A 12,892-nucleotide genomic window follows, 5' to 3' on the forward strand; every position below is an offset into this window, starting at 1 on the left:
GATATCTTCAACTAGATCAGGCTGATCAAAATCCTGCCCAGCCTGGCCTGAGTCTTCATGCAGAAGAACATTTCACCAGCAAAAGTTTACTGCTTCATGCCCTGATTAAATCGTCTGCTGCAGTTCTGTATTTCTTTCATTTTCAGTTTTTTAATTCCTCCTTTCATACAGGATTAAAACTGCACATGCTCTCCTGCATTGCTTCTACTCTTTACCTGCTGGCTGTAACAAACACAGGAACAAACACTGCCTCAGAAGATGTCCCAGTATGCCCACAGCTACTATTTTTAGGCAGTTACTAAATAGTATGGAAAGGGTCTCACTCTTTGACTAGTTCCCTACAGGCTATCAAGAGCAGAAATACAAGCCCAGTTCAAAACTAAGGGAAACCAAAGGGAATCTTTCAATCAGCAGAGTACTGGTGGCAACTGTGACATCCAAGTCCCCCTGCACAGAACTGGGCTTCCACTGAAGCCAGTAAGAATCCAGCACGTGACCCATTTACAAAGCCCAGCTCCTAAACTAGTAAAAAGTTCTTCCAAGTGCCCAAGAAAGCCTGATGCCTCACCCCAAGTGATTTCTCCGTGGGAGTTGGGTATTTGGCTCCTTGCCCAGGACAATGAAATTCTGCTCTGCTTATACTGTAGATCATTGTACTTACACAACTGGATTAAATTCCAGATACATCTTTTATCATTAGCATTATTTTTAGGGCTTTTATCTGTATACTCTTTGTGTTGCAAGAAGAAAGGAAATAATTGGATTGCAAGCGGTCCAGTTAGCTGAGAGAATTTAGAGGGGAGAGCAGGGAGCACAAACTGAGTTACTAAGCATTTCCTCCAAAATATAGGGCCAGTCTGAAAAAAATAGGACAGAATCAAAACCAAATAGCCTGCACTTGCCAGAAGCAGTGGAAGCAAACCCTTCCTGAGTGGTGCTGGTGCCCAGACTGCAGTCTGACTCACCAAGCTGCTCATTCTAAATTCTTCTTCTCAGGAAAGCTTGGAAGAAAAGTGCAAGAGCATAAAACACCTTCTGAGTAAAGCCAATGCATCTGAGAGAGGGGAAGTAATTGAAAAGACTGCCAACCAAGTTGTCTGTCCTTTCCCATCATGGAAGTTGCTAAACTTTTAGGATAGTTGCAGTAGGAAGCAAGTACCAACTTCTTGGCTGACAAAATCCACAGCCCCCATAGATTATCTTAAAACACCCTCTTGCCTTAAACCAAAGTACTATAACTGTGCACTGAGGCATGAGTTTTGTTCTTACTGACTCTTTTACACTGCTGCTAATCCCCAGAACAGCAGTCCTGCAGGTACCTGACGCAAACAGCTGTAACTCAGCAAGATTTAGCAGGGGGTATCAGGAGGCCCCATAAGGTTTAGCGGAAAACTGCTAATTTAGACATAATCTAAAGCCTAAGGATTATTTTACTGCCTACACACTACCACTCTCACAGGATTGTTATTACTGTAATAGTTTACCACAAACACCAGTAATTCCCTTGAATGACAAAGTCTTGCATTTAGTTTCTCATCTCAAATTTGGCAAACTTCTGTTTCCATAAACAGCCATTTAACAGCTAGGTATTCAACTGACTCCAATCAGGCAATCTAAATCTTTCTCTTTAGAAAACTAAACTGAGTTTTACAGCATGGCATTGTAGACATCTTTGCCAGGCCTCAGAACATTTTTTTGCTATTCTGTTCTGAACCACAAGTGGTCTTTGTATTTCTTACAAAAAGAATTTATTTCAAGGGTTAGACTAGCTGTAACTTCCCCTCCAAACCCCTTTTTCCACCCTAAGCTACCTTCAGTGACTGCAGAGACTCCGCATTTGTGTCACAGTAGAGGATAATGTTGTTAGCCATGCTGAAGCTCTCCCTGACTCCCAGATGGTAGAACAGGGAAGGTTGACGGAAGGCATCACTCATCTCTACCACAGCAATATCTGCAGAAATAAATAAATAAAAAAAAAATAATGTCAATGCCACACATTTCTGACAGTCAAATACATCTAGGTCATGTTTCTTCACACAATTTATTTTGGTAAGAAGGCCTGGCTTTAAGTAGGAAATAAGAGATCTAGAGGGATTTCCCCATTTTAGCTATTATGCTTGAATTTTGAACACAGCCAGCAGGATGTGGTTTAGTTTTTTTCTATGTCACTATTACTCCTTTATTTTTTCTTTAAATGAGACCTGAAAACGGTAAAAATGGATAAGCCACTAATCAAGAAAATAAAAAAAAATGTAATTGCTGTCTTGAAGAATAAAATTTGCTTGGTAAATCTATACATGGTGAATGTTAACCTTAGCAAAAAATAAAAGAAAAAATTACATTAGATGTACTTTTTGCAAGTTGCAATAAAAATTCATGTAATCTATAACATACTGTATAGATTCTGTACTAGAACCTGGAAGAAAACAAACTGAAAGGTAACATTCCAATATAAATCACCATTCAGATCTATTTTGATTCATACAGAGAAATGATAGAATGAGAAAAGGACACGGTACAGATGCAGAGAAGCAAAGAGGGAGTGAATATATAAAGGCAAAGAAACCCCATATAAGTAAAAACTTTACTGAAGAGAATTCTGTTCATAACAAAGTTTACCTGTGTGAATAATGCATGCAAGCACATACACGAATGCTTACAGAAACAGGAATGTGGTCCACAATTTCTCTCAAACCATGTGTTTATCTTGACAAGATTTGCACCAATGCCAAAGTATAACAAGAGGCAATTAGCTATTTCTGCTGACTCTTTGCAAGATTCCTGTTATACCAGGCAGCCTATTTCCATGGCAAAAGTCTTGTGGAATCAAGAGAGCAAAGCAAGAAAACTGACTCATCTCCACCTCTTATACAAACACCTTTCTGTCTTTTCACCCAATTAATTTTTTTCTTAGGTTTCAGGAAAAAATACCAGAAACCCAAACCCAAACCAGAGAAATAAGCTTCTGTTAAAGAGTAGGACAAGAAAAGCAGCCTGGGTACCAGTATCTCTCTATGCTTTCCCATTCCTTTGGAAGCTTCCATGACTGAAAAGACAGATAGCAAGACAAGCTCTGTAGGGAAAAAGCCTATACCCTCAAGTTTTTCTACTCTAATTAATCTAATCAGAGATTCTACCTCTAACCACAACTTCTCACCTCACCTATTTACTTAGATCATCAAAACTGAAATGAAGATATTCAATAAAAGATAAGCCTTGTGGTCACACTCTGAACTGGAGAAGCTGTGTCTCTCCAACTTGTTGAAAAGGAATACCTTTGAGACATCTAGTCTTCAGTAATGTGTAACTGGCCTACAGGCTTATAAATTATTAAAAGCCTGAAGGAAGGATAGATATACACAGGGGAAAGAGCAAACATTTGCCTATACAAGCCTTGGCTCTTCAAGAAACAAAATTAAAATAAAGGAGACTAATATGGTATAAAAAATATATTTTTTCACACTAAAAATTTAATATTATGTTTTCTAAAAGATTCGTAACTTGTGTTCTAAGCATCTCCCTCTGTCCAATTCCACATAAATATTTGCAGTATGGATGCCATCAAATTTTATTGAAGCAAAAAAGGCAGTGCACTACTAAGACTACACATATACTCACTTTCATTAATTTTAGGAAACTGAAGCATCACAAAAGCCAAAGAAGAATGACAATACCACTGCTATATTTTGGGTGAGATTACAGTCTATTTATTTTCTTCTGAAACTTGCCGTAATACAAGTTATATTTTTAACTGCTCTTACTCACATAGAAGTCTAATCTTGAGCAACTCCAAATCTATGGTACATATCTGTTAGTGCCAAGCAGGAAGAAAACTTGTGCAATGTGCCATGACTTAATTCTGCAATCTTGCAAGATAATGTGCTCTCACTAGAGTTGCAAAACTAAGATTAAAAGAGAAATATTACTTTACATGGAACCTGATCAAAGCTAAATTACAAAAAACACTTGAGAAATCCTATGTTAAAATGGCGAGTTCCTAAGATCATGAAGAAGGAAGGAGAAACTAAAAAAAATTATGTATGTATATATATATATATTACTGTCAAGCTGGTCAAACAAATTGAACAGAGTCTGACAAAGGACCACACCATAGGAAACATTCCTGGGTCCTATACCATCCCTACCATAGTAAAAATAAAATAAAATAAAATAAAATAAATAAAATAAAATAAAATCTATAAAAAAACCTTGAGTTACTTACACAGATGAGGGAAGGACCATGAGTAAAGAAACATCTGTATGACTGACACTGAGATACTGGCATAAACTCTTCTGTGATACTTGTATTTTTTATGTAACTAAAGAAGAAAAGATATGTCAAGACTTCTGTGAAATCTTTCTGGATAATCTCATGTGATAGATAAAGCAGTGTCTTCCTTAGAATAGGTCCATCTTTTGTGAGGTTTTCCTGCTCATTCTAGCAGTTATATATTTTAAGATGAAGATGCCATTCACAACAAAGAGATCAGATTTCTCAAGTTCAGGTTAGGCCTCAGGGCTGGTATTGCAATTTCCAAGGGAAACAACCCAAATCTTACCTGCAATTCCAACAAGCCAGAAAAGGTATATGCACTTTTGAGATCAGATGTCTATTCAAATAAAAAAAACATATATCCTAAACCAGCTCTTCTGACAGACCTATTTCTGACTATCTTCTTTCACAATATCAGGAGAGAAACTCCTCTGAGCAAAGGAGGCATAAATGTACTTGACAGAAGTCAAATACTATGCAACTGATTTGGGAGGGGGGGGGGGGAAAAAAAAGATAAAAAACCCACCAGAGAAACATGAGTGATATTGGTTTCTATAAAGCACCTGAAATGTACCATCAAGTGCACTACAAAACAGCCAAACGCTATATTCAGTTACATAAAATATGATTAGAAGTTTAGCAAAGATGAGCAAGACTGATGGTTTTCAAGACAAATCTAATTAAAAGTATACATACATATATCAATATTCTCATTAGTTACAAAGACCCAGGATTTAGCTAAGCCCAAAAGAACTGTTTGGTCATCAATACATAAACTGCCATGATCCTCTTTATCAGGTTCTCACTCTCATTTCCCCCAAATGAAATCAATTGAACATTCTGATGCCATAGAGGATAAGTTTTCTATTCATTGGAGAACACAATTTCATAAGTGGCAAAGTGGTATTTCAACAAAGGTGGAGGAATCTGCTCCACAGTTACACTGGAACTACTCCCTTACCAAAACACCTGTGGTTTGAGTTTCAAGGCAAGTAAAAAAAAAGCCTGATCAAGCACAGGAATCAGAGTAGAGCTCTCTCAACAGCTAGGACCTCAGAATGAAGCACTCTGAAGACCAGGAACATAAGTTCACTGACATCAATTCACTTCAAATGCTCTTGCACACCTTCCATGTTGCAGCAAACAAAGTCTGTTCAGGCTCCAGCAGACTAATGAGTAGGGTGGGTGTGGAAGCACACTGCATAAAACAGGAGAAAAGACAATAAAGTGCAAGAACTGCACGCTTTGCAACCTCACTGGCTGCAAGAATGTGAAATTTAATTTTGTGCCCAAGACCGAAGTAGGGGATAAAATTTACTCTATCATGAAAGTCAATCTAATGACAGATCGCTGATACTAAAGAAAACAGGTATAGAACAGTCTTTACCTTTTCTAGTCATTTTCGACATTACAGCTAGAAAGTCTTACAATAGGTCTAGCAGGAAATTATTGTCTCCTGATAGTTTATGAACAATAAAGTCTAATTACAACCTTCTCTCCCATCTCCTTAACAGCTGGCACGCCTAAATAGATAAGACTAGAGCTTCATTCACTCTGGCCTAGGCACCAAAACCAGCATAAACCCAGCAGCAGGCAGTTTAGTGTCCATGTCCTAAATCACCCCGAGCTCTGTCTGCCTGCTGACAGCAGCCAAACTGCCTCTAATGAAGCTGCCTGTGTACACATTAGCTGAGTAACCACACACTGAGCTGCAGACACGCCAACTACTGCGCAATCACAACCTAGACTGTTATTAGGCTAACTCACATCTACACCAACAATAGCTTGAAACACACTATCACACATCCAAGAGAACAAAGTATCACTGCAGTAGTAACTGGCTTCTTATTACCCTGGGAAATCAGATTCATGAGTTGGAATTGGAGGCAACCTACTTAACCTCTTTTACCTGAGAAGCGCTGGAACAGTACACATCTCTGTGAAGTCTGGCATAGATTAAAACTATCTTACCAATCATTCCTAACTGTGATGTAAATCCACTTACTTTGCTTTAAGTTATCTATGCAAAGACGGACAATCCTATATGTAAAATCTCTGCTAATTAACTTGTCTTGAAAAATGGTAAAAACTCAAGAGTATACACATTAAGATGGGGAAAAAAGGGTAAGTGTCTATTAGTGGATACACAGCCCTTTGCTCTTGACTATTAGCCATGCCTTTAGTCACCAAGACAGTGATAAATGAAATGCAGTGGTCAAAGTTCATCTCCTACTCATTGTTTTAAATGTAACAGAGCAAAGAAGAATGTTTAAACAAGTGCTCTGAGATATCTCACATGTACACCCTACTTTTTGATACTACCTGCTTGCCACAGTGCTGCCAGGAAAAGCAGTGAATACAAACAAAGCAGCTATACAACTAATGAATGTTTATGTTTGCTATTATCTTGTGATTAATTGGTATTAAACACATGACCATTGCCTTGCATTCACTGTCCCACAATTAATCAGGGGAAAAGGAAAGATAACGGCAACTTCTGAGACCAGAATTTTGTGTTCTTTTCCACTTGAGGGCTAAAAGAGTAAGATACCATTCTGACTGAGTTATAGAAGAAAAGAAAGGAGGGCAAAATTTATTTCGGTGCAAGTGTGAATACCAAGCTTATTTCATACTGCAGTAGCAGCTCTCCATTCAGCCTCAGAATGATGATATGATGACACTTACTATTGGGCAAACTTTCAGAAACAAGCAAGGAATATCCTTATCTACTTCAACTTCTTTATGACTCTCTGTGCTTGGCATAGATATTTTCCTGTTTATCAGGGACTGCCTGCATGAGGTAGGAAATCTGCTTTGGCAATCCCAACGTGTCAGTACAGATTGGTATTTCTGGTTCAACCGTGGAAACCACAGTGGCACTGACTTGTCAACAGCACTGGAAACAGACATTTCCTGTCAAGAGTGTCTCATATGGCTCCAAGACCGGAAACAATTGATGGGAGCCACTGAGGTGAGAATACCCAAACACAGGTGAATGGCCAACCTCCCAGGAAACCAGTCCAGCCAAGCCAGTCTGTTGGGAGAGGCTAACAAAAAACCCAAACAAACAAACAAAAAAAATCACGCCACTTTGTAAGGGTGTCTGAGGCTTGAATATGGGGAAGGAAAAGCAGGTGATGATGGCACAGGCAAGTTAAGTGTGAATACCAAACTATTTCATACTGCAGTAGCAGCTCTCCATTCAGCCTCAGAATGATGATATGATGACACTTACTATTGGGCAAACTTTCAGAAACAAGCAAGGAATATCCTTATCTACTTCAACTTCTTTATGACTCTCTGTGCTTGGCATAGATATTTTCCTGTTTATCAGAGAGTCAAGCCAGTTTGTTGGGAGAGGCTATCAAAAAAACCCGAACAAACAAACAAAAAAAAAATCACGCCACTTTGTAAGGGTGTCTGAGGCTTGAATATGGGGAAGGAAAAGCAGATGATGATGGCACAGGCAAGTTAAGTATGCCATATACTAGAGGAAAAGGATGGCATTTGTAGAGGCTTGAACTTATGCACAAAGTAGGCTTAAGAGCATCAAGACAAAAACAAGTGATGGACATGAGCTAGTTCTTATCTAGAGAAATGCACTATGACGTAGGAATCTTATCTTACTGTCTCAAGAAGTAACCCTGTCTTGAGCAGTCTCATTTTTATGCAATGGAAGCAGAGATCCACCATGAATGAAGTACAGATCAGAGCCTGTCCTGCAACCTACCCAAAAGAGAGTTTCTGAGCACAAATTCCCAGAAGATACAACACAAACCCAGCTGTCTGGTGAGTGGTCCCTTTCCAGATGCTGCATAACACAAAGTTGAGCTAGAAATAATTAGAGCACTTAGTACTTGCCCAAAAAGCACCAAGTTACCTTTGGATACAGCAGTACTATTTCTATTTTGCCCTCATGCTGGTATTAAGAGCCCACTGTTCCTTGAATAGCTAAACTGAGCTGAGCTGCTCTTGAATTTCAAAGTGAACTCCTACACCTAGACTTATAAGCAAAAAGGTATGATTTCACTTCAGATAAACTCAATAAACAGCTTTTACTGTTGCAGGTGGTTCTGACTCTCTTCCACATTTGTTTCAGATCTAGTGTGGTCAATACACAGTGAGACAACTCAGTCTCTCTGTTTGCTTGGAGGGGTGGGGTGAGTGTGCAGGATCAGCTGACTCCTGGATCAGTTAGATGATCTCACTTTCCACCTACACAATCACTAGGTGCTATATAAAGAAGGCACCAAACATCACAACATCTGCAAGGAAGCAACTGAATACCTACTTAGTCCTGCTTGAGAGTCACATATTGTTCCAGGTCGGTAAATTTTAATCCTCCATATAGACATGGATGCAACATCCACTTGTTTAAGAATCCTATATATAACATCACAGGAAGAAGAGTTCCTTAAGGAACAAAACAGAAAAGAAACAAAAAAACATAAACACATTCTACCTCATAGCATTAGGCATCTATAGCCATACTGACAGACTCTAAATTGAGTACGTGACTCAATTTAGATCTCTAGGAGTCTGCTCATTACTAAAAAAAAAAAAAAAAAAAAAAAACAAAACCCAAACTAGCTACTCATGTAAAAGCAATCTTTCCTCCTTTTACATTATTAATAACTGTTTGTTTCTTTCTAGATAAGGTAAGAGAGAAGAACTACTTAAAGACTGACAATGTGCAAATAGAAGATGTCCCTGTATGAATTTAAACTGCAAATCACAAGCAAGTTCATAATCTACAAACTCTAATGTCCTGGAGAACTGCCCCAAATGTTTAACTGATTGGCAGTGATCTGCTGTCACACGGGAGCATTAAAAAACTTGCACCCTGTCCCAATACATCAAGGTGCTCCTTAGTAACACTTGAGCAAATTGATTCCTGCCAACTTTTGTAGCTAACTGGCACACATCACTCTCACAAAATCAAATGTAATACTTCACCAAGTAGAACTAACCAAGCAAGGAGGAGAGAAAAACAAGTTACTTTTCTTGTTGCAGCAACAGTATTCAAGACCAAGATCCTCCAAGTGAAACTCTGGCCTTTTTGTCTGCACTATGCTTCAAAGATGGGAAGGGAAAAGAACCTCTTGCTTCTGTAATCAAAAACTGATGAGAGATAAGCTGAACGCAATTACCAAAATAAAACAGCAGAAGCTGGCAAGGAACTGGTAACAAAAAGAAAGTTGTAACAGCTGTTAGAAAAGAAATGAGACAGAAAGATAGAGATGACAAACAATAAAGGGTTGTGCAGGAATTAACACATCAAACTACACATCAAAACCTAAATTACTGTGTCAATGATCTGAAGACAACTGATACAATATAGAAAGGCTTTCTGATAAAGAAAACAGAAGAAAGCTTGAGTTTCAAAAAATCCTCTCTCTCTTGGCCCAAAACAGGATTATAATGTTATCACATGATTCCAACCCCCAACAATTCAGAAAAACCACTCTCAGCTTAATGCATGTGGGAGGAACTCAGGATCAGGCAAGAATAAAAGATGACAAGCAAACAAAGAGCCATTTATTCAAAAATAACCTCAATATGTTCAGACTCACTGCATCTGTATCAATCCTAGTGAAACAGGCCCCCTAGTACCAATAACACCAAATACTAAAGACTACCTTAACTCTGAACTTTGCATCAGAAAAAATACTCGGATCACAATGGGCTAACTACTGAAGCTCAGCTGAAAGCTGGAGCACATTACAGGGCTAGATTTAGGATCTGTACCAAATGCTATTTAAGCAACCCACTACACAACAGCAGAAACAGTCAATGGAAACAAGGCAGGCTGCAGGAAACCAGTATTTCTACATTGAGAAATTTTGTTCAGAAGATCTTCATCACTGCGATTTTTTTCAAAAAAGACCAAACACTCCTTTGGCCTGGACAGGATCTTAAGCAGGCAAACTCCTAGATAGATAGAGATAGAGATAGAGTGATAGAGAGAGAGCGTGATGGTACTTACGTGATTATTTTGGTTTATGTCCCATGTTATGTGTCTTTGAGATGCAAGATGAGAGTGATTATTTATTCTCTGGAGAAGTGACTGAGCCTACCCAAGAAGAAAGAACTTGCAAGAACACAGGTGTGCCAACAGAAAAGTTCAGAGAAAAAAGGAGAATCCTATGAAAACCAAACAGCCAGGTCTTATGGGTGGTGGAAAGTTTTCCAAAAGTCTGTGTGAACTGCAGAATTTGCAACAGCTCAAAAGTTGCAGAGAACATTAAAGCCAAGGAAAGAAACGACCATCCACCTCAAGAACAGGACAGGCAGGAGAAAAACCTGATCAAAAGTTCTTTTTATTTCTGTCTTTCCTGTTCTGTTTATTTCTGACTTAATGACCTCAAGTTTTCTCCACCTAAGAAGTCTTCTAGCTTGAGTTTTTATACTAAAATCTAACTATTTTCACTTATAACACAGTTATATATTTGGTTTCTTTGCCCAGCTCACTGTGACAAAAATGTCTACACAAATTCACCTCCAAGCTTCAAAACTATGTCTGGGTTTCATTGCAGCATCTGGAGGGATCAGGTCAAAACTCTGTTTTTCTTCTCTGCCAGAAGCCAGCAGGCAATGTGGTAGAGATGGTAAGAATGGTGCAAGTAGAGACTGAGCTTTTTTAAACAATCCACACACATTTAGAGTAAAATGTTGCGCTACCTAGAAAGCAGAATATCAACAAGTAATTTAGTGCTTAGTATTATGTGAACAATTAGAGCTGCTTTTCTTCCTGTATGATACTTCGCATCCACTACCACTGAACTTCAGCTGTCCTTTAGCTGTTCATTTCCCTGGTACCATAAAACCTTCTGCAATTCTTTACTGCCTGTTCTCTAAAGTTTTGACAGGCCTGCACCAGAAAGAAATTTTCAGATCAGCCGTGAAACTTCTGAAAAGCCCAATTCAAAAAGAGAAAGTAAGGAACAATCCTTTTAACAGCCTGTTTTTCTAGAGGCAACCTTGCTTCATTGCAAAACTTAACTTCTTTTCCTTTCCTTTAAGAGTCCACTTAAAGGTTATATCTGTCATCTCCAGATACTTTGTCCCTTTAAGAGTATTTGGTAAAGTATGCCATCAAAAGCTTTTTGACATTTCAATATATTGTCTTAAATGGATGACCCTTAAGTACAGGCTCATCAGAAGAGTGTGATTTCCTTCTACAAAAAACCCACTTCAACTCCTCCCTGCTGCCAGATTTTACCCATGACTCTAAATGATGTGCTCTTCATTTATATTTTTAACCCATTTGCCCTAATGTAATACCAATATAATCTCCCACTACAATGCTGCCAACATCAAATAAAGTCAGAAGTCATGCACCAAAAAAATAGCAGTCTGCAGCAAGTATTACTCCAACTCTTTTGGAAACTGTCTTACTAAGGCTTCCATGCCTTTTTACACATTTTTAACTTGTTTACTCATCTGAACAAAAGTACAAAAGTTCTCCTTCCAAAGGGCATCATTCCATTTCTCATCTTCTTAGCAATGCCACCTGATGTAGATTACTTTAAAATTTCTGTTAATAAACAGCACACATTATCTGGAAGGAATTTTTCTTAGAATGTCTTTATGCCATCTGAAAGCTCTTCCTGTTTTTAGATAATCCTGTCAATTTCTTGTTGAGAAGCTTGCTCATTTTTACATATGTTCTAGTAGAAATGTACCCTGCACCAAGAGGAGCTAAATGTCTAAGACAGACTCTAAACCCTTCTCAAGAAGGCAAGAGCCACACCCATTAAGCCACTGAAAAGACTCTGGAAGTGTTTCTAATACAAAGATGTACAAATATTTCTTACAATATTATTTTCAAGTAATGAGAGTTAATGTTTTCCAATCCAGTGATACCAAAAATGGTTTAAACTTAGAAGATTCATGAGCAGCAAGTACAGATGGAAAAATAAATACAAGCACTTCAAGATTATGATGAACAGCATCTGGAATGCCTGTAAAAAATGGGAATCTTCCTAAGCCTCTGAAAATTTGAAAGCAGAATTTTTCTAAGAGATGTAAACAAGCACATTCGTTAAATGTTTTTATTTAGTCATGGAAATACTTCCATTCTAAAAAAAAAACCCTTTTTTCATAAATAATACAACACTTGAGAATTTTAGACCCCAAATTTCATGATAATCAAAAAAAAAATGCCCACGACTCCTGCTTTTCACCACCCTCTCCACAGAAATCTCTACCTTGTAGCATTTTCACCGCTGTGTCCAATGTTTTCCCATTAACAGAAAGGCTTTGACAAAACTAACTGCCTGAAGGATTTGGAATTTCACATGTTCTGTTTTCTGATAAAAAACAACACTGTCTCTTAAAAAGTGCACAAATTTTGGCAAAAAGGAAAAGAAAAAACAAGTGCAGTACCCCATGGTACATTCTAAAACATCTGGAATTCAACAGTCTGAAGAGTTTCCGAGTCATTTCATGCATACACAATATATAACAGGTCTTAGAAAACCCATCCCTCAGGAATGTTAGTCCTTTTAAAGACTATTTAACTATGTCCTCGTATGGAAAAGTGCTTCTTTTAGCTTCTTATGAAGCTGCTTACAGATAAGAGGTAGAAAGTCAAAAATTAAAAATTAGTCATTACTC

The 12,892-nt window shown here is 38.1% G+C and overlaps 1 protein-coding gene across 1 annotated transcript in view; it reads right to left on the reverse strand.

The window, feature by feature from the left end:
• The window catches only part of MAP3K5 (mitogen-activated protein kinase kinase kinase 5), a 98,796-nt gene that overhangs the window by 67,255 nt on the left and 18,649 nt on the right, over positions 1–12,892 (reverse strand). Inside the window, exon 2 of the mRNA XM_036380260.2 lies at positions 1,812–1,951. Coding sequence (XP_036236153.1) covers positions 1,812–1,951 — 140 coding nt within the window. The remainder of the gene's footprint in view (positions 1–1,811; positions 1,952–12,892) is intronic.

Source organism: Molothrus ater, chromosome 3, assembly GCF_012460135.2.
Source record: "Molothrus ater isolate BHLD 08-10-18 breed brown headed cowbird chromosome 3, BPBGC_Mater_1.1, whole genome shotgun sequence".
Lineage (NCBI taxonomy): Eukaryota > Metazoa > Chordata > Aves > Passeriformes > Icteridae > Molothrus > Molothrus ater.